Source organism: Ruditapes philippinarum, unplaced genomic scaffold (genome assembly GCF_026571515.1).
Source record: "Ruditapes philippinarum isolate M1 unplaced genomic scaffold, ASM2657151v2 ctg4779_1_1_1_1, whole genome shotgun sequence".
Lineage (NCBI taxonomy): Eukaryota > Metazoa > Mollusca > Bivalvia > Venerida > Veneridae > Ruditapes > Ruditapes philippinarum.
Window position 1 is genome coordinate 114659 of NW_026851801.1, and position 20342 is coordinate 135000.

The 20342-nt window shown below is 31.5% G+C and overlaps 1 protein-coding gene across 5 annotated transcripts in view; it reads left to right on the forward strand.

The window, feature by feature from the left end:
• Positions 1–1640: 1640 nt before the first annotated feature.
• Positions 1641–20342, forward strand: part of LOC132740001 (uncharacterized) — a 30868-nt gene continuing 12166 nt past the window's right edge. For 2 of the 5 annotated variants that reach the window (XM_060727855.1, XM_060727885.1), the window contains exons 1-4: positions 1642–1878; positions 3482–3570; positions 14901–16223; positions 17599–20199. In XM_060727855.1, the coding sequence (XP_060583838.1) occupies positions 3510–3570; positions 14901–16223; positions 17599–20199 (3985 nt within the window). In that variant the 5' untranslated portion in view covers positions 1642–1878; positions 3482–3509. Of the gene's footprint in view, positions 2004–3481; positions 3571–14900; positions 16224–17598; positions 20200–20342 lie in introns of all 5 variants that reach the window. The other 3 variants (XM_060727877.1, XM_060727862.1, XM_060727869.1) reach the window with 3 other exon arrangements.

The following is a 20342-nucleotide window of genomic DNA, read 5'->3' on the forward strand; positions in this document are numbered from 1 at the left end:
GTAAATGATAAAGTGTTTATCTAACTGCCAGAACTGGCGTTTTTAATTAGCATTAATAATAATAAAGATAAATTAATAAATAAATATATACAATACGGCGTTTTGATGATGTTTTAATGAATAATGGAATGGCAGTTGATTTTTTTTAAACAAACTGTCTAAAACATGGTATATTTGAACGTAAAGCATGAAGCATTTTATAACTGTCTTGTTACAAAGGTTTGATCTGACTTTAAAAACAAGAGTTGAAAGATATGGTTGTATATGTATATTTTTTAATCAAACCTGACTGACTCTTTGCTGGCAAAACACAGAGAGGCCTTTATCTACCGAGCGCCCGCTCGTATAGAAGGGTTTTCCGTCAGTTAGTTAAATATACAGACGCAAGCCAGGTTATTGAAAAAAATAACATCGTGCCTTTTTTGTTGTTCTTCTTCAGTTTTCTTTTTAGATATTTCACGTATAAAATGTGATATATCAAGGTAAGAACAATGATTCTAAAGCCTTTTATCCAATTATAAAGATGGGATTGTATTATTGCGCGCTATTTGATGTGGTAAATCGTGCATGTATTCAAATATGTACAATTAACGGGAAAAAAATAATTATAAGAAGTAAAATAATGTCGCTTCCATTCATCTTCATTTATCGTAGAAACTGAAGTTTTGTTTCAACATATTAATTTTTGCTAGGTTGCGAGCAAGTTCTTATAAATCATATTAATCCCTTTCGTGTCCGTTTCCTGGAACAAAACAGTACTGGTGCCTTCTGCAGAAACATGGTCGTGACCTGAGTAGGGCCGAAATAGATTGAGAAAAAGACTCCTTTACCACTAGTCAACCACTCCCAAGTATGTATGTATGTATGTATGTTTGTATGTGTGCGTGCGTGCATGCGTGTACGTGTGTGTGTGAGCGTGCGTGCGTGTTCTAGGCTTAATAATGGTCCCTTTCAGGCACTCAGAGTACGGACCACAGACATGTCACCATGCATTCATGTCCTTTAAGGTTATCATCTACCAAAAGATGACCTATAAATTTTGAATTTAGTATCTCTCTGTAGTAAACCATGAATTTCATACGTAAACAGAATGAAAAATTATGTAACAAACGTTCTACTCTTTAAATTAAGTAGGAGTTTCACGATGTACATGTGGCACTGACTACGGAAATATGCGAACGTATTTCTTTCATGAATATATTTAAGAAGTATTCTTTTTCAACATTCAAACAATAGTTTTTTGTAAAGGGAAAGAAGGCAGGTATTTAGCTGTTAACATTTTAACAGTTTGCCTTAGATGTACATTGAAGCCTTTTGTAAGCAATATCTGGTTGTCCTTTACTATACAGAAGAAAATATTAAAAATTAATTGTATTTTAAGATAAAAGTATTACCATTAATATAAGTAATTGAATATATTTCAAATTTTCAGAGAGGAATGGTGTATATGTGGACAAAGTACAGCTGTCATTTGAGAGTTATACACAGTAAATATTTTTAGATTCGTTGTAAAAATATAAGATGCATATGACATTTTTATTAATTCTTTTTTTATATTTCATGTTTTAATTACCGTACTTAATTATACCGCGACTACGTTAACAACCACTAGTTCATATTTTGACAGTTTTACGTTAAGTTAACGTTACGTTAAAACTGTGGCCTAACAAAATCGTGCTGATGGAATTACCATTTTAACTCTTCTTATCTGACGTAGCATGACGGACAAGACATTACAGAATGCGGGGCGGTGACGCTTAGGTGTCATTGGCGAAACGAGCGGTCGAATATTTGGAGCTTAATGCAGACATGAAAAAAACTATGATCTTAACTTGTGCATGAACGGATAAGCATCTTCTAAATAAATTATTGTGGGAGGTATATCATACTGATTTATATGTTTTATATTGTCATTAAATGGATGCAATGATTCGGAATTAAGTTAGTTTCTCTCTACCAGCGGATATTAACGGGAAAAAGTATATTTGACGATTTCTTTAATGGTTTGATTCGATTTAATTCAAACTTCAATAGATTTATTATTGTTACTTGAAATATATTTGAGACACTTAATACTAATTTATTAAAATACTTCTTTTTTATATATATTTGTAACCGTTGGATTATATCTTTTATTATTTCTCTTAGCATTATATACATTATATATCTTATATCTGTAGATTTACAAAAATAGATTTACCGACACAACCAACCATAATTTACGTTTAATTAACACGTTTATTGCTCCTTAATTTGTCTTTATTTTACAGCTATTATTATTTGGTAATCTTAATTATGTATAAATAAAAGCAAAGCCGCAATTGACGGTTTTCATTTACAGAAGCACTAGCGTTTTTATAAATATGCTTAATCAAACCGTACCTTATGCAATTTCATTTCTTTCATTTTACATGATTTTCATATTTTAATCATGTAATGCGATAAGACAATTATATCATAACGCGGACTTGGTTTGAAAGGTTTCTAACTCGTAAAGAAATAAAGAGTGAGAAACAACCATCTTGCCCCTATGTATCATTATAGGTATACCTTAAAACTCGTGACATCAAAAATGACACATATTGAGTGAAGGAAACATGCTGTTCGCTTACCAATCCTATTACAAGTAGAGAAACTGATAGCGAACAACAAGGATCCTGATCAGACTGCGCGGATGCGCAGGCTGGTCTGGATCCATGCTGGTCGCAAACCCATTATGTTGGTTTTGTCGTGACACGGTCCATATTATTAAGCGATCTGTTATATGATAAAAATGAAGATCTAAATACGAGGACCTTGTAGATACTTTCCGTTTAAGTTGACTTTACTCTCATCAGACGTGTCTCTGTAAAAACGAAATCAGCAATTACATGCATAACAAAAAACAAAATAGAAACAAAATATGATAATATACTGTATTCGTTTGACACATATCTAAATGTACTATAATTGAAAATTTTATAGTGAAATTTTGTAGTATTAAATATTGTCATTCGACTACAACAACTACCGTAAAAAACACAAAGACCAATTCATAATTACAAATGATTATAGAAACATTATTGTTGCTATATCAACCGTATATTCTCTTAATAGTCGCCTATTTTGACAATACTTAACTATTGTTTCATTCGAAATACGTCATTAAACATTACAAATACCATTGTTTATAGTTTAGATTTTTTAACACTCGCGTATAAGCAGCTATATAAGCTGTAGACGTGGTTGTTGAACCGAATGTATGTATCACCTTTACACATTGAATGAAAAACATCATTATTGTCACAAAATGTCACAAAATAACAACATTGCCATTTAATAAGCTTAACATTCTTCCCGTTTAATATATTCGTGAATGTTTTGTTTCATCATTCAGAATTATATGTTTTCATAATTGTAACGGTGTAAAACGGGCTAAAAATCTATTAATACTACGTAAGGACTTAATGATGATCCAACACTTCATTCTTATATTTTACAGATTGGTATCCAGACCAGACGCAAGAGCCATGAATATCATATACCTCCTTGTTTTTGTTATTATTTCATTGTCAAATGTCTACACACAAGGTAAGAGAACATTTACTATCAACTTCTTCTCATAGCCATAAATATGTAAACAAGTGTTATTTAGAATCAACGAACATTTGAATTAATGTTTACATTATTCAATGGATTTCACAAAACGTTTTTTTTTTATGTAAGTCTAGATCCATACACGGCATTAATAATCTTTTTGGTTAAATAAAGCAAATGTATAAAATAATTGACATTGTTTAATCAGTCATTATTGTTAATAACACTATTCATATACAGTAATTGCCAATAAATAGTCACCATCTGTAAAAAACAGACTCATATAAAGTTTCTGCCAGTCAATAGTCACCATCCGTAATAACCACAGTGATATAAAGTTAAAATCAATCAATCACAATATCTGTAAACCACATTCATATAAAGTTAAAATCAATCAATCACAATATCTGTAAACCACATTCATATAAAGTTAAAATCAATCAATTACAATATCTGTAATAACCACATTCATATAAAGTTATAATCAATCAATTACAATATCTGTAATAACCACATTCATATAAAGTTATAATCAATCAATCACAATATCTGTAAACCACATTCATATAAAGTTATAATCAATCAATTACAATATCTGTAATAACCACATTCATATAAAGTTATAATCAATCAATTACAATATCTGTAATAACCACATTCATAAACTGTTATTATCAATCAATCACAATATCTGTAATAACCACATTCATATAAAGTTATAATCAATCAATTACATTATTTGTAATAACCACATTCATATACAGTTATAATCAATCAATTACAATATCTGTAATAACCACATTCATATAAAGTTATAATCAATCAATTACATTATCTGTAATAACCACATTCATATAAAGTTATAATCAATCAATTACAATATCTGTAATAACCACATTCATATAAAGTTATAATCAATCAATTACAATATCTGTAATAACCACATTCATATACAGTTATAAGCAATCAATCATATTATCTGTAATAACCACATTCATATACTGTTATTATCAATCAATCACATTATCTGTAATAACCACATTCATAAACTGTTATTATCAATCAATCACAATATCTGTAATAACCACATTCATATATAGTTATTGCCAATAAATTGTCACTTTATGTAATAACCACATTCATATAAAGTTGTAATCAACCAATCTCAATATCTGTAATAACCACATTCATATACAGTTATAATCAATCAATCACATTATCTTTAATAACCACATTCATATACTGTTATTATCAATTAATTACAATATCTGTAATAACCACATTCATTTACAGTTATAATCAATCAATCACATTATCTGTAATAACCACATTCATATACTGTTATTATCAATTAATTACAATATCTGTAATAACCACATTCATTTACAGTTATAATCAATCAATCACATTATCTGTAATAACCACATTCATATACTGTTATTATCAATTAATTACAATATCTGTAATAACCACATTCATTTACAGTTATAATCAATCAATCACATTATCTGTAATAACCACATTCATTTACTGTTATAATCAATCAATCACATTATCTGTAATAACCACATTCATATAAAGTTGTAATCAATCAATCGCATTATTTGTAATAACCACATTCATATACTGTTATAATCAGTCAATCACATTATCTGTAATAACCACATTCATATATAGTTATTGCCAATAAATTGTCACTTTATGTAATAACCACATTCGTATACAGTTGTAATCAATCAATCACATTATTTGTAATAACCACATTCATATACTGTTATAATCAGTCAATCACATTATCTGTAATAACCACATTCATATATAGTTATTGCCAATAAATTGTCACTTTATGTAATAACCACATTCGTATACAGTTGTAATCAATCAATCACATTATTTGTAATAACCACATTAATATACAGTTATAATCAATCAATCACATTGTGTGTAAACCGCATTCATATACAGTTATAATCAATCAATCACATTATCTGTAAAAACCACATTCATATACAGTTATAATCAATTAGTCACATCATCTGAAATGACCATTTTCTTTTCAGTAATTGCCAATAAATCATCATCATCATAGATAACCACATTCATATACATTTATAACCAATCAATCATGGTCATCTGTCATGTATTGTAATTACCAATCAGTTACAGGCATCTGTATTAACAATTAAGCATGCATATGTTGTCACTACAAATTGTAATTACCATTTTTAGTATGTTATAGTTTTTTTCACACTTAAAGATTTAAGGTCTTAACTACAATGTTTGTACATAGTAACATTATTTTTATCATTCATATTTTATTATTTATTGTATGCGATTTTACTTGTTTATTCCTAATTACCTTTTATCTGGTAGAAAATAATATGAGCCGCGTCACGACAAAACCACCGTAATGCGTTCGCTTACAAACCATATTACAAGTAGAGAAACTGATAGCAAACAGCATGGATCCTGATCAGACTGCGCGGATGCGCAGGCTGGTCTTGATCCATGCTGGTCGCAAACACACTATGTTGGTTTTGTCGTGACGCGGCTCATATATAAATATATAACTTTGCAAACAGCGTGATAGTGCCAGTCCTTTTTATTTCAGTGTTTTAATTGTGAAGAAGTTTATGTGTATCAGTAATGGTAATCCATCTTTCAAGATATAGAAATAAAAGTTCATGCCTACAACATATGTTTGAAACAAATTTTAAAAATATCCTTTTATAAAAGTATCTTTGCACGAATGACCATTTGAAAACATGTAATTTTAATTATTATTAGTACGTGTGGTTGAGACTCTTCTAAACTAATATCGTGTCTATATTTTGAAAACATAAACAACAATAACAAAACAAACAACAACAATAAACAAAAAGAAAAAAGGAAAACGATATACATCAATTCGTTAATTAAAACGAAACGTTAATCTATACTCTGTGTAATAATTATATAAATATTCAATAATTGTCAATTCTCGCAGAAGCAATTATACTCTGCATTAACCATATAATCATCTTATTATACCCATGAAATATTGTCTATCAGTCAAATTCAAATATAAACAATATCATGTTTGTGAACCCCCACCCCACTCCAAAAAATAAATAAAGCTATAAAGTTAATTTTAATTTCATTTCATACTTTTATTTGCGAAGATTCAATATTTATTTAAAGATGAGAATGGATTAAACAGGCTGTGTTAGATTGCTGTTAATAGGTTATATAATTTATCGAATGGTATAATATTAATTGATTTTAGGTGCGGTTTCCGTTGATGAGTGTTATAACGTTGAATGACATTAATCACGCGGATGCAATACTGAAACAAATATATGTATGGAGTTAAAACAAGATAGTGTGCTTTAACTCTTAAATAAGTTAAAGGTCAATTGAGGCTGCGGTTTCCTTATATTTCTTGATTCCATTGACAGGTTTTATGCCTCAACAGACATCTTTAAAATCCCAACACCTTTATTAGGCCAACCGTATTCCTATACAAGTATAAATATGTCTAAAATATGTGTAAACTATGTTAAGATTTCAGCCGTTTGTCATTTATTACATAAAACATTCAGCTGTAATAAAAAATACAAAGATGAACTTGTATTCCATATATCAAATTGAAATTGATGTTATCAATATAACGCCGTCAAGTCATATAATTTTTCAGAGGTTGAAGTACGGATTGAGTGTGATTTACTGAACCAATTGTTTTAAAGGTTGATTTATGCCCCACATTGACGTTTAATGGTGGGTTCATACAAAGCGTTAGTTGATGCGGCCTTTTTAATCAGTCTTGTCTATATCTGTGTATAACTGTTTAGTTACTGTAAAATATGATGTCATTTCTAATCTATCATATCATTTTTGTTTTTCATTATTTGCAATAAAACGATAATTTTGAAAATACAGCATACTTCATTAATGTGACTATCTATATTGAAGATTCAAGTTGAGTTTTATTGACCTGCAGTAAAAAACAGTTGAATGCTTATTTGTGCTCGCATGTGCGTTTAAGCGGGTATTATTGGCGATAATTTGTTTACAATTATACCTGTATGGTAGGTCTATGCTACAAAAATTGGATTTAATGATATCGAAAATATAAAATGATTGTGCTTATATATAAGAAAATGAAATGTGTGCTATATTTGCTTCTTTAGTGATTTCAAAACTTGTCTTAAAACTTGCAAGGTACTCTCTCTATAACAATAAAAGGGGCTGTTGACGGTAACATGTTTGCTCAAATACATACCTGGAACAAAGTTAATTCACTTCAACATGCTACAGCTTTACATCTTCATGCTAGCCAGTAGTTGAAGAGAATCTTTAATATAAAACCCACAACAGTCTCGTTCAAATTGGAATAAAGGCAGTTTAGTTATAAAGTTCTTGCTTTGAATATTAATTTTTGCATTAAAATATACTTTATTACCTCAGATTATTTCAGGTGTCTTTTATGAAAGACTTCAACCGAAATAAAATTAGGTTGACAAAGATACTTTTTTGAAATGATGCCTCAAAAACTCGCAGAATGGGACAGACAGACATTTTAATTACTTTGCCTTAATAAACGTTAATGTGTTCCATTGTCTTAAGCAAAGTATTTAATTAGCACACTTCACAATCTTATAATTACAACTCAGTATGGTTAATAGTTTGTATTGTTTTAAGTGTTACTAGATTTCATAAATTATTAATAAAACGTCTTGCCCAACCTTTACCCTGCTGTCGGCAACAAAATTTAATCAGGTCACATGTGCAGATGATTACATGTACATTTCATCGTCTGCACTGTCAACTATTCAGTCAGTATTTGTTAAAGAGTGTTGGTCTCGTACAGATTTAAAAAAAAAATAGACAAGTTTAAGTATTTAACTAGCTTTTAAAATGCAAACGTATTTCAATGAAAATACTTCAAGAATGCACGTGGATACAGTGGTCGAGAACAAAAACAAATTTTAATTCATACAACGACAAACTGTGTTTACACTTTTAGATTTATATTCACTTTTATAAAATCACTGTCACAACGAAACATCATATTGTTACTAAACGTACATTATTTTTATATATTATTGTTGTTTTTAATAAAAGAATGTTGTATCAAGGCTCCTTCTCCCTTTGCTTTCGGGTGGTGGGGGAAGAAGTAGCGACATTTACAGGAATTGTTAAAGCAGAACGCTTTCAGATTCATGTTAAATTTCATGAACATTCTAGAAATGTATATAAAAGTAAAATAGTGTGAGGTGAACAAATAAAGTAATTTACATATTAAAGTCGGCACTTACAATTCACGAAAAATAACAAAAAGTGGTCAAGATATGCAAAAACAGCCATTACTGCGTTGGTAACGCAGTAAAAATATGGTGATAAAATACTGCAAAATTAGTCTAAAACCGCACATAACATGTGAAATATAACTAAGATCTTGAATGTTTTAATGTTTCTTAAAATCTTATTGATATTTCACAATATTTATTTTCTTGAAAGATTTTGGCTCATCTAAAGGCGTGCAGCTTTAAAAATAAGCTCGTTCAATTTGCAATTATGCAGTTTTGTGCGTTCTTCCAGGTATCCATATGCCTATTTAAATAATCAAATATTACTTTTTTACGACGAGAACAATATATGACATTTTAATAGTAAAAGATTAAGCACATGGTCACGTTTTTAAGTATACGAGGGTTGTCCCAAAAGTCCGTGACAAATTTTATAGCCGGTTTATTTTTAACGCCAATAGAAAGATAATGCACACATAATTATAACCGTTAAGTTTATTATTTAACATTACAACAAATCATTTACAAAAAATTTACCCTAGTTACTTAGAAATTTTCAGTACTAACGACATTGGTTTGAGTTGCCGGCGCACGTCAAATAATTTACATTTTCTACCATAGCCATTGGTTATCATTTTAAAAGTTATTGAGTTAATTTAGGATCCAAGTGCAATCGATAGCTCACTGTGAAAAAATCTTCAACCGCTCTTTGCTCATCACATTAAACATCCTTAATATTTAAAAAAAAATCTAAATTCTAAATCTTAATTCTAAAAAAATATCCGATTTAAAGGACATGCTAATTTTTCAACGATCGGACAATGCTATGCCGCGTGGAACATTTTTCTTATCATTTTGAATACATGTAATGTCAACAGGAAATACCCCCAAAATGACGTTGCTACATTTTTTACGATTTTCTTTTGATTTCGTGTGTTTTCCTTTATTATTATGAAAGTAATAAGGTTTCTACGTGTCAGATAATGTTTATTCGTGTCTTACGAATGCTTAATGTGGGATTATTAGTCGGCATTGGTTATATTGACAAACATAGAGTGATACTAGGCGGATATAAATTGTCCAAACTTCCTGAGAAGGTGCGAGAATTGGGCGAAATCAGATCTTGTTAATCGTTCTTAACAAAAATTGATGGTCAGGCAGTGCAAATACAATTTAACCAAAAACCTAATATGAAAATTTAACTGAGCTTAAAATAGTATGACAATGAGGGATATTGTGTAAAGGTCAGATTACATGTAATTAATTGATAATATTGTGTTTTTTGTTCATCAATGTTACGCTGTCTGAAGCAAAACTTATTAAAACAAGAAACAAAACAATCAACAAATTAAAGATAATTTATTATTTCGTTGCAATTGATCGTGTGTGAATGTCTGGGTGTTAACAATTGTTGATATTCAAGGTACTAGATGTATAATTGACAATGTTACAAAAGTCATTTAAAAACATTACATTATTAAACTTTATCATATTCTAGACACAAATAAAAACACGCAAAAGTTTACCATCTTGTTTGTTAAAATACTGACGATTTTAATTGAATTTTGTATCAGTTATACAGAACAACATCAATATGTATCAGAACAGTTTTGCCGATTTCATCTTTATTTAACTTTAGAAGTGGTAAGCTATAACCATAGTTTTGAAATGAAAAGAAACAAAACCAAATAAAAGCATATCTGAACAGTACAAAGTTAACAGGTGTCTGATTTGATGTAATAGAAAGAGGGTAGGTTCAGTAAACCGGTCATATTTATTTTGTCTAACAATGAGTCATTATTATAACTTCAAATGACAATCATCTAGATACAATTCGAAACGTTTAAACAAAACAAATAGAGAGATTGACCATCAAGATTTTGAAATATAAACAATTTAATTTGTAAATTAGCCATATTTTTGCTTAATTAGCACTATAAGGTACATATCAATTTGGAAATATATTTAAATTCAAAATATTAACAAATGAAAAAGATGACTTAATCTTCCTAAGGAAAAACAAAAAAAATATACAAAGTTCGCCCCAATTTAGACTTGAACCCCTAATCCCATGCAAACGCAGGAGGTTCTGCATCAGGCATCTGATGAATTGTTCTATATTAGGTAAAAGTAGATCTATCATGAATTTTCACTTATTTATGAATAATTCTATTAAATACATGTTTAATATCAAACATTAACTTTAAGCATTAACTTTACTATGATTTATTTCTAAAGGTTACGACATTTTTCTCAGTCATTAAAGCCCGTGATCAATCAATGACTAACTAACTATGTTCTAATATAATATGATGTATATGATACAGGTAACACATGTATACGTGATCATATAACTTATTACAACTTATTAATTACTTCTCTAAATATGTGTTGTTTAACAGTGGCTCTTTTGAGCGTAAGAAATGTCAACGATCACTTAATTAGTCTTTACATGCTGTGACATTTTGAAATTTTCTATCAGAATGTCAAGTAATGTTTAATGATTAGTAGATATCGATTAATTCAATTGGTCTCGTAAACATTATTTTGAGTGGGCTGAAAGAGAAAACGTGTTGCTAAGTGACACAGTACAAAAATAATTCTATAAAATGAATAAATTAATTCAATTTCCTACAGGTACTTGAAGTGGAACGAAAGATTTGTGTCATGTGCTTAATTGAGAAAAATTAATTATTAATGATTTAAATTTATGAAACAAGGGTTTAATAGTCAGATGTCGGAATAATTGATATTAGCATGTCACAATCGACACATGACTGGCATGTAACAGGAATATTTAAGTTCAGTCAAAACATGTGAAATAATTTGAGCCGCGTCACGACTAAACCAACATAATGGGTTTGCGACCAGCATGGATCCAGACCAGCCTGCGCATCCGCGCAGTTTAATCAGGATCCATGATGTTCGCTTACAAACCCAATAATAAGTAGAGAAACTGTTGGCGAACAGCATGGATCCTGGTCGGACTGCGCGGATGCACAAGCTGGTCTGGACCCATGCTGGTCGCAAACGCATTATGTTGGTTTTGTCATGATGCGGCTCATTTAATTCAAATAACAAATCACCCGTCAACAGACAGGATGAACAATTGCTAGTCATGGTATAAAGAACATTAGGGTAACACATACTGTATTGATGCTAATTCATTACAAGAGAACTGATGAATGAATTCTAAATGAGCATTCTAGTAATATACATTGTTATACAACTTGTTGTTGTTGTTGTTGTTGTTGTTGTTGTTGTACACATAAAGTCTGCAGAGCATTGTATTTATAGTTGTAAATGTAAACAGTACTGTATCCCCTTTGTACCAAATGACATTGTTTCAGTGTATGCCACATCAAACAAATTGCAGGCGCTAAAACATACAGAAGGAATGTAAAATTCAAGTTATTTGAAACCATGAACTTGATGTAACACAAACCACATTTAATGTGTTAACATGATAAAGATGCAAGTTTGATTAATAAAATACAAATTATCAGAAATAATTAGAATATAGACGTCGTTAAAGCTGATACTGGTGTTAACATTATTTCGAATGTCGTTAATAAAATGTCAGATATTTAGGGACTGCAATGTCGTATATATAAACATTAAACGTACTTATATTTTTGCGGTCTCCAAACAAGGAAACCTCTAGAATAATGTATCTGTTACATGTGTAACATTTCTACCATGTTTTCTATATTTGCATTAAACGTTATGTGAAAAAATCATGACATTGGCAAATTTAAATTTTACTGTCATTGCAAATGTGATTAAGATAAAGCCATGGGTGTCTTTCAAGCACATAAAACACACGTTTGTAATCGTCAACACTATCTAATTCAATCTTATATAACCTCTTTATTTGTTATGTCTAAGCATTACATTTCCATCTCTCAGTATTCAGACACAGTGTGTAACACCGTTCAATCGATCATTTACAATTGCAGGAAATGCAAGTCAAGCATATTCAGTTAAACCTACTTCCTTACTAGTTAAGGTCTACATAACTATTACATTTACAATACAATACTATGCAGTTTAACAGTATGCATTCTAGATAGTCAATTCATTGGTAAATTAATATAATATAATCTTGATGTAGCCCTGCAACAGACCAATGTTAATGAATAATTGTTATGATTTACTTGCAGACTGAAACCTTGACACGGTTTTAATAAATATAGATAACTGGCGTATATAAGAATAAGTGAAAAAAAATGATTATATAATATCAAAATTTTGTCGGCTAAATTGTTCCATTGCACTCTAAACAGCTTACATGACGCAGTGAGTCCTCATTTCCATTGTGTCCACTGGTACATGGAATGATGATAATAGGGATACAGGTGATCTTCATAAACCAATAAAACAAAAACAGCTCCATATGAGCGTGACATTATCACAGCGACTGAAACACTATCAAAAAATAATTAAATTACATGTAGTTAGATGTTTACAAAGAAATAAGGAATTGGTAATTAATATCTGTAAAAGATTTTACAGACTATTATGTAAGTTTAAACTTTTAGGAATGAATCGGCAACTTTTTGTTTCGTCCTCGTGACTGAATGCATATTTAACAAATTATCATGTAAGTTTAAATGTTTCTTAACCAAATAAAATGAAACTGTTACATTCACATGAATTCATTTACACATGTTTAAATTGTTGTAAGAAAAGGTCAATGTTGCTGTATGGGTTTTCCCTCTTTTTTAGGCAATGGTATAATTTCATCATACTTTGTTATATGTGCTTGATGCCTATCCAACAATATTCTTTAAATGTTACCAATATTAGAATCTTTATGCAAAAGCCATTACTGATAATATATTATACATTCCTTTTTGGTATGGTAGATAAAATAGAACCAGGCCAGGCTGGTAAAAAAAGATGGTGTTTCCAGTATTCATACACAACTATTTTAAGGCGTAACACTTTCAATGTCTTTCTTGCAGGTCCAAGGTATGAACTAGTAATAACATTTCAAATTTTCACATTTGACATTTCCTACATATGAATGTAAGGATGATCTCAGCTGTCATACATGTTCATTTATACTTACCTGTTATAATAATTTATATCCAATTAAAACAGCTGCGTAGCGTATAGTATGAAATTTAGAGCGGTATTTGACAAACGATAATCAGATAAAAGGTCATGTGGTTGTTGAATTAAATTGATAGATAATACGAATTTTCGTTGTCACGCAAGTGATACAAGATTCGCTTGATTCAATCTGTTTATAGACGGATATAAAGCTACTTTTCATTCTTGCAGAAAATTGACTACATTCATTAATATTTTAATATATCATTTCAAATGCTTGCTAAGTTTGAAATGTTTAAAACGTATATTTCTTGAAACCAAATAAGATGCAATGTGTGCATTGCAGTCTGAATAAAATATAGTATGTTTAATGATAACTCTTTTACAACATGCGGTATGCAAACTCTAAACCAATTTGTAAGATATTTTACTTTTAAGCGTTAATAATTATAACGTAAAATATGCAATCTTTGGGGGTTTGAAGATTATAAATGGAAATGATACACATGTTTATTTCATTTAAGACATTGTAAATAAGAAATAAAATATAGACACAAAAGTTCATTCACATAATCTAGGCCATCTTATTTCGGGAGGGAAAAAAACACTATGTATACAATGCGATGTTTCAATACTCGCTGAGCTTGTGTAGAATGATTTAATTTGGATATATAAAAAATATGTTTCATTCCTTCAATCTTTTAATTACTATCCTTTGAACTTATTCTGTCAGCACATCGCATTTTAAAGATATCGCCTGCTTGCAAGACGGTTTGTAATGAATTTATATGCATTTTGTTGTCCAATGGATTTTACTACGATTATGATTTATTGGTTGCGCGGAAACAGTTTTCTTTCATGTGAAAATTTCTCTTGAAGATATATTTACAATATTTTCATTACATTGTTGATCATAATCAATCGATACTACAAAACTGTTTTAACATTTGTTTGAAGCTAAATTCTTTTATTCTTTAGATCCTCCTCCAGTTTTCGACCTCCCACCTCCACCACCGTTAGATTCACCAGTCAAAGATACGGGAAATCAGCAGCCTGAAACTGATAAAAGCACAATAGCAGTAGATACTGTAAACAATGAATCCTCAATGCCAAAGGACACAGTGAAAAACAATGAAACGGCGGAGCTAGTTCCATCTACTGATTCTAGTTCTGCAACAAACGATTCAATTATTTCTACCTCTGGTACAAACTCTGAAGGCAATTTAACTTCTGAAGGAGCAAATGAAAACATTAATACAACTGTTTCTACCGATACAAATTTGACTCCTGATACATTATCTAATATTACTAGTATAATATCGGACGGAAACGAAAATAATATTAATAATTTGACAAAATCTGTTACTGAAGATACGTCTGCTGGAGATGTACGATCTTTGCCAGAGTCAGTATTAAATGGAGCAAACAATACGACGGGCATATTAGATGAAAATATAATATTCGATGCTTTAAATGATACAAATGTTTTAATAGATAAAATAAATGAAAATGCTACATTACATGACAAGTCAACATCTTTCGATTTGTTGAATGCCACAACAGACCAAATGTTACCTGTAACGGAAAATACCAATGTACAAAATTCATTAACTTTTAGCCTAGATGGAATTATTGATATAAATAATCCAGGTCTAGCATCCATTGATTTACCACCACCGGTCGATTTGCCACCGCCTCCGATAGGTTCTGACCCTGCACTTGAACCAAGTGTCAGTTTAAGTGACACAGGAACTAATATGTCTGATACCTTTCCTCAGATTGATATGAACACTACATTTTCTGTAGACACAAACGGCACAAGTGCAAAAAATAAAACATATATTGATAAAGTTGACATTTATATAGATCCCGATACAGGTAATATGAATATGACACATACACCTGTGGAATCGATTGGAACGGAATCAGTTCTAAGAAACCCCGTTGATGTTCCACCCGTTCCGGTTCCTATTGATCTGCCGCCTCCACCCGTAGAAAAGCCGTCTGTTGATTTCATAGAATCTCAAGGTTCTACAACCATCGAAATTTCGGATCTTTTTGGTGAGTTAGGATCCTTAGATAAATCTTCGCCTCCGATGAACATTGCTGACCCCGATACAACAACAGCCGGAATGACCCAATTTAACCCTGAAGTTCCAGTAAATGTGCCAGGATTAGAATCAACTACTGAAACGCCGATTGATATGTTTGCAACACCGTCATCATTTTTGGATTACGTCACTTCGACGTCACCACCTGCAACGATAGAACCAGAACAAAGAAGACACATGCCAGAGACAGGTATGCATATATTTTAAAATGTCTGTATATCATAGATTAGTTTTCTACTGAAATTAGCGTAAGCTTCCTATATAGTAATTAAAACATCTATCGGTTGTAAAAAAAGTAAATATGTTATCAATGTATCGCCTATTTCCATTGAGGCATATCGTTCTGTCGCCAATGTTTTTCACTTTACACATTTTGAGGTTCTTTAGATGCTCTGAAAAGACAAGGAAATCTGTGTGTAAATTCCTAGCGATACGAGTTTACTCGTATATGAAATAGCAAATATTTATCAATACAATATTAAGCGAAACAAGTATTGAAATTAATCATTCATAATTACTTTTCGTTACATAATTGATACTATTCTTGGAGCCCTCAGAATGTCATATTTCTGACCCTTCAGGTTTAACCCTCCTTATTCATTACATCCGCATTGAAAGGCTGAGATTACTGCCAGTGAATGTGAGGGTCATATGCTTAAATCCAAGAAGGTTCAAATTCTTGTCCTTAACATTATTTATGTATTTCCAAGATCAGTTTTGGATATAAAATAGCGTTTCACTTCAAGTATATAATAATCACAGGTATTTTTTAGCCAAATTATGTTCAATTAAATAACAAATATGGTACCGGATATTTTCAAAGCCTTATAAAATAAAAACTGGATAGTAAAAGTATTTGATATTTGACTGACAAGATCGACCAAAATGCTAAATATATCATAAAAAGCAGCTCATTTTGGTAAATGTTAGGAAATTTAGAATTAGGCCCAGTAGGAAAGTAGTCAAACAAGTGTTTAGAATGGGTGGAGTTAGGTAACATTTTTATACATTTTTCGAACATATTGAGTAGAATCAATCATTTAGATTGTGTGATATGGTGACTGAATGCTATTCAATAGGATTTTTTTTTCAAAAAGATAATATAATAGATTATTTAGAGTTTTCTCATTTCTGAGAGGTTATTCTAATATGCAACATTTTTTTTCAGAAAAGTGTCCATAACCCGTTAAGCGTACGGTTTATTTTGTTTAAATTATGCATTATGTTACTGTGGGGTAGATACGCCGCTTTTTATGAAATGGTGCTATCGTGTATCGTGTCATATTTAAAGTTTCGTGATAACCGTTGTATGAACACATCTGCGGATATTTCTAAATTCGAATTTGTACCATTTCATTTTTTTATGTTGAATTCTGCTTTAGTCTATGCAAGCGGGATTGGGCGGTAGCTAGTATTTACTCGTTTTTCTTTCAAATTTCCTTCATCCATAAATCCTTTAAGCTTTTTGAATTGGTATCCGACATCTTATAATCGTTATGTTATCCCTAACATTAGCTTCGTGATGTTAAAATTATATTTTTTTTTATTTTGACAAATTTTAATAGGTGAGCATCTACCTTCGATGGATCACCCCCCTCCCATTTTCTCAGGCGGAAGTAGGCCTTCGGTTTATACTGATCAATACGGTCCACATGACGGCAGTTTCCCATATGTTGAAACAACTACAAAAAGAATGCAAACAGTTACAAAGGAAGCCCCGCCGCCACCACCAATTAAGGTACCAACCCGCCCTAATAGACGTACAAATTGGCACAGCATTGCAACAACTATGTCACCTTATTCATGGAGGTCTACAACTACTACCTTACACCCGCGTCACATGAACGTTGCAGAGTTAGCAGCATATGCTCTTAAAATGACGAACCAACAGAAAAAGTTAACGAAAGAACCTTCGCAAGGAATCCATGTTTTCTTTCCTTCTGGCCAAGAAGCAACTACGACACAACCAACAACAACATATAAACCGGCATACATTCAACGAGATACCGCAAAACAAAAGGATTTGCGATCAAATGCTTTCATTGAGTATCTACGAAAAAGGTACGGTATCAGTAATATTGGAACAACACCTTCATATGTAGCAGCAGTAAGAAAACCCGTTTCTTATCAGTTGCAAAAGGCAGGTGGTCAACCTAAATTTTTTGATGCGCAATACCTTTTATCTCATTTAACTGAAACTACGACACAGAAACCGACAATGAAGAATGTATTTGACTCTAATTATTTTAGATCACAGTTGGATATCGGACATTCTAAACCTGTACCTCAAAGACTATATATGACAACAATAAAACCATTCACTACGACAAGACATTTCTTTGATTCAAAATACTTATTGTCACATCTTGACGAATTGCAGCAACCAAAGCCTCGTCTACAACCAAATCTACCTCCTACACCACCAATGACATCTTTGTCGAAACTTCTACCTCAAAACAGAGACTTGCAAAATCAAAACAAAGTTCAGGATGCCCTTCAAGTTTGGATGAATGATATGAGTGTAAAACCAAACGCCGTGTCACGAATTAACTCCGGACAAAAGCTATCTGGAACAACAGTTTTGAAGGAACAAAGACAAGGGCAAATAGACACGAGACCAATTGATCTTAAATCAAACATACAGCCACAATCTATCATCAATTATAATGTAAACCCAAAGAAAACGCCACAATTTGCAGGATATACAACTGCAAAATTCAAACCAGTTGTCTATGGTAATAAACCAGTTTCGAGAGCCCAATCAAGCTCAGGTCTTAGCTTAAGAGAAAGATTCAACAGGAAGTGGTATCACCCAGAGAAACAAACACCATCAACAACACCATTGCAAACAAGAACAAATAATATGAATCAACAACCTATTAGAAATATAAATATAAGATTTGAAGAACCAATGAATAAAAAACAGTTCAATACTGCACCACAATCCCAAGTAAATGCCTTACATGGTACGGGAAGCAACGTTAATAATGCATTACAGAACACTGCTACTAACCGTGATTTATCTATACAGCACAATAGTATTGAACTTCAAAGGAAAATCATAAAACAGCAAGAAGAAAAGCTGAGGCAACAGCAACAACAACTCAAAGAGCAACAAGAGATGTTGCGTTTACAGAGAGAACAATCTAATAAACAAGCTTACCAGAATGATAATTTACAGAGCACAAAAACGCTTTTTAAAACTTCAGAAAAAGATCGTTTACGTTTACTCCAACTGCAACAAAGTCAAAACAAAAATGTTCTGTTACAGCAACAACAACGACTAGAAGCACAGGAACGGTTACGTAGACTACGACAGCAAGAGTTAGAGGAACAGAAGCAACAATTTTTACGTAAACAGCAAGAGCAAGCTCGTTTACAATTACTGCTGCAACAACAACAGCAACAACAACACAATCAGCAGTTATTATTTAAACAGCAAGAACAAGAACAATTACTCCAACAACAAAACAACCAAAGAGATCTTCTTAACCAGCAAGCACGTGAACGTTTGTTGCAACAGCAAAAACGGCAACTTGAACGACAAAAAGAGCAAGAACTACTCAGAAATCAGCAAATTGATCGACAGAATAACCAATTCCCTCTAGCCTCTAGAATTGGACAATCAACGATTCTTCAAAGTAAAGAGATAAACAGTAGAAACATGTATCACACATACCAACCAAACGTACAACTGTCAAGTATTCAGATTTTTAAGGCGCCTGCGATGTTGAGAAGAAGAAAAAATCGTGAAAAGAAAGAATCTGTTCCACAAACATCCCAAACCCATTGGCAGGCGCCCACTGAATTACATAACTTACATGGACATTTATCGGTGCCATACAATATAAATTTTTTGCCAGAAGTTCGAACAACACAGGCGACACCCACACCAAGGATATCGTTAGCTACTACCCAAGTGCCAATTGTTTACATTCAAACAATACCAACTACAACAATGAAACCGATAACATCTTCACCAAGACCTACGCCACCAGCAACCGCGGATCCTAATCCTCCACCTATATTCGACACTAAGGTCCGCCATACTTTTATGCCTATGCCGAAGATTGATCCTACTACAAGGGCACCGAGATCAGCAGAAAATGTTAGTGGTTGGGATAGTGGACAGGGAAACAATAAGAAAATCAACATAAACATGGATGGTATGTATTCTATAATTGTTATTGATATGTACAAAAGATGTTGTTGTTGTAATATTATTTTATTTTTTTTTTGGGGGGGGGGGGGGGTTTTAATTAACTATATAATCTTAAATTACTACATTATTCCAATATACATTGTTTCA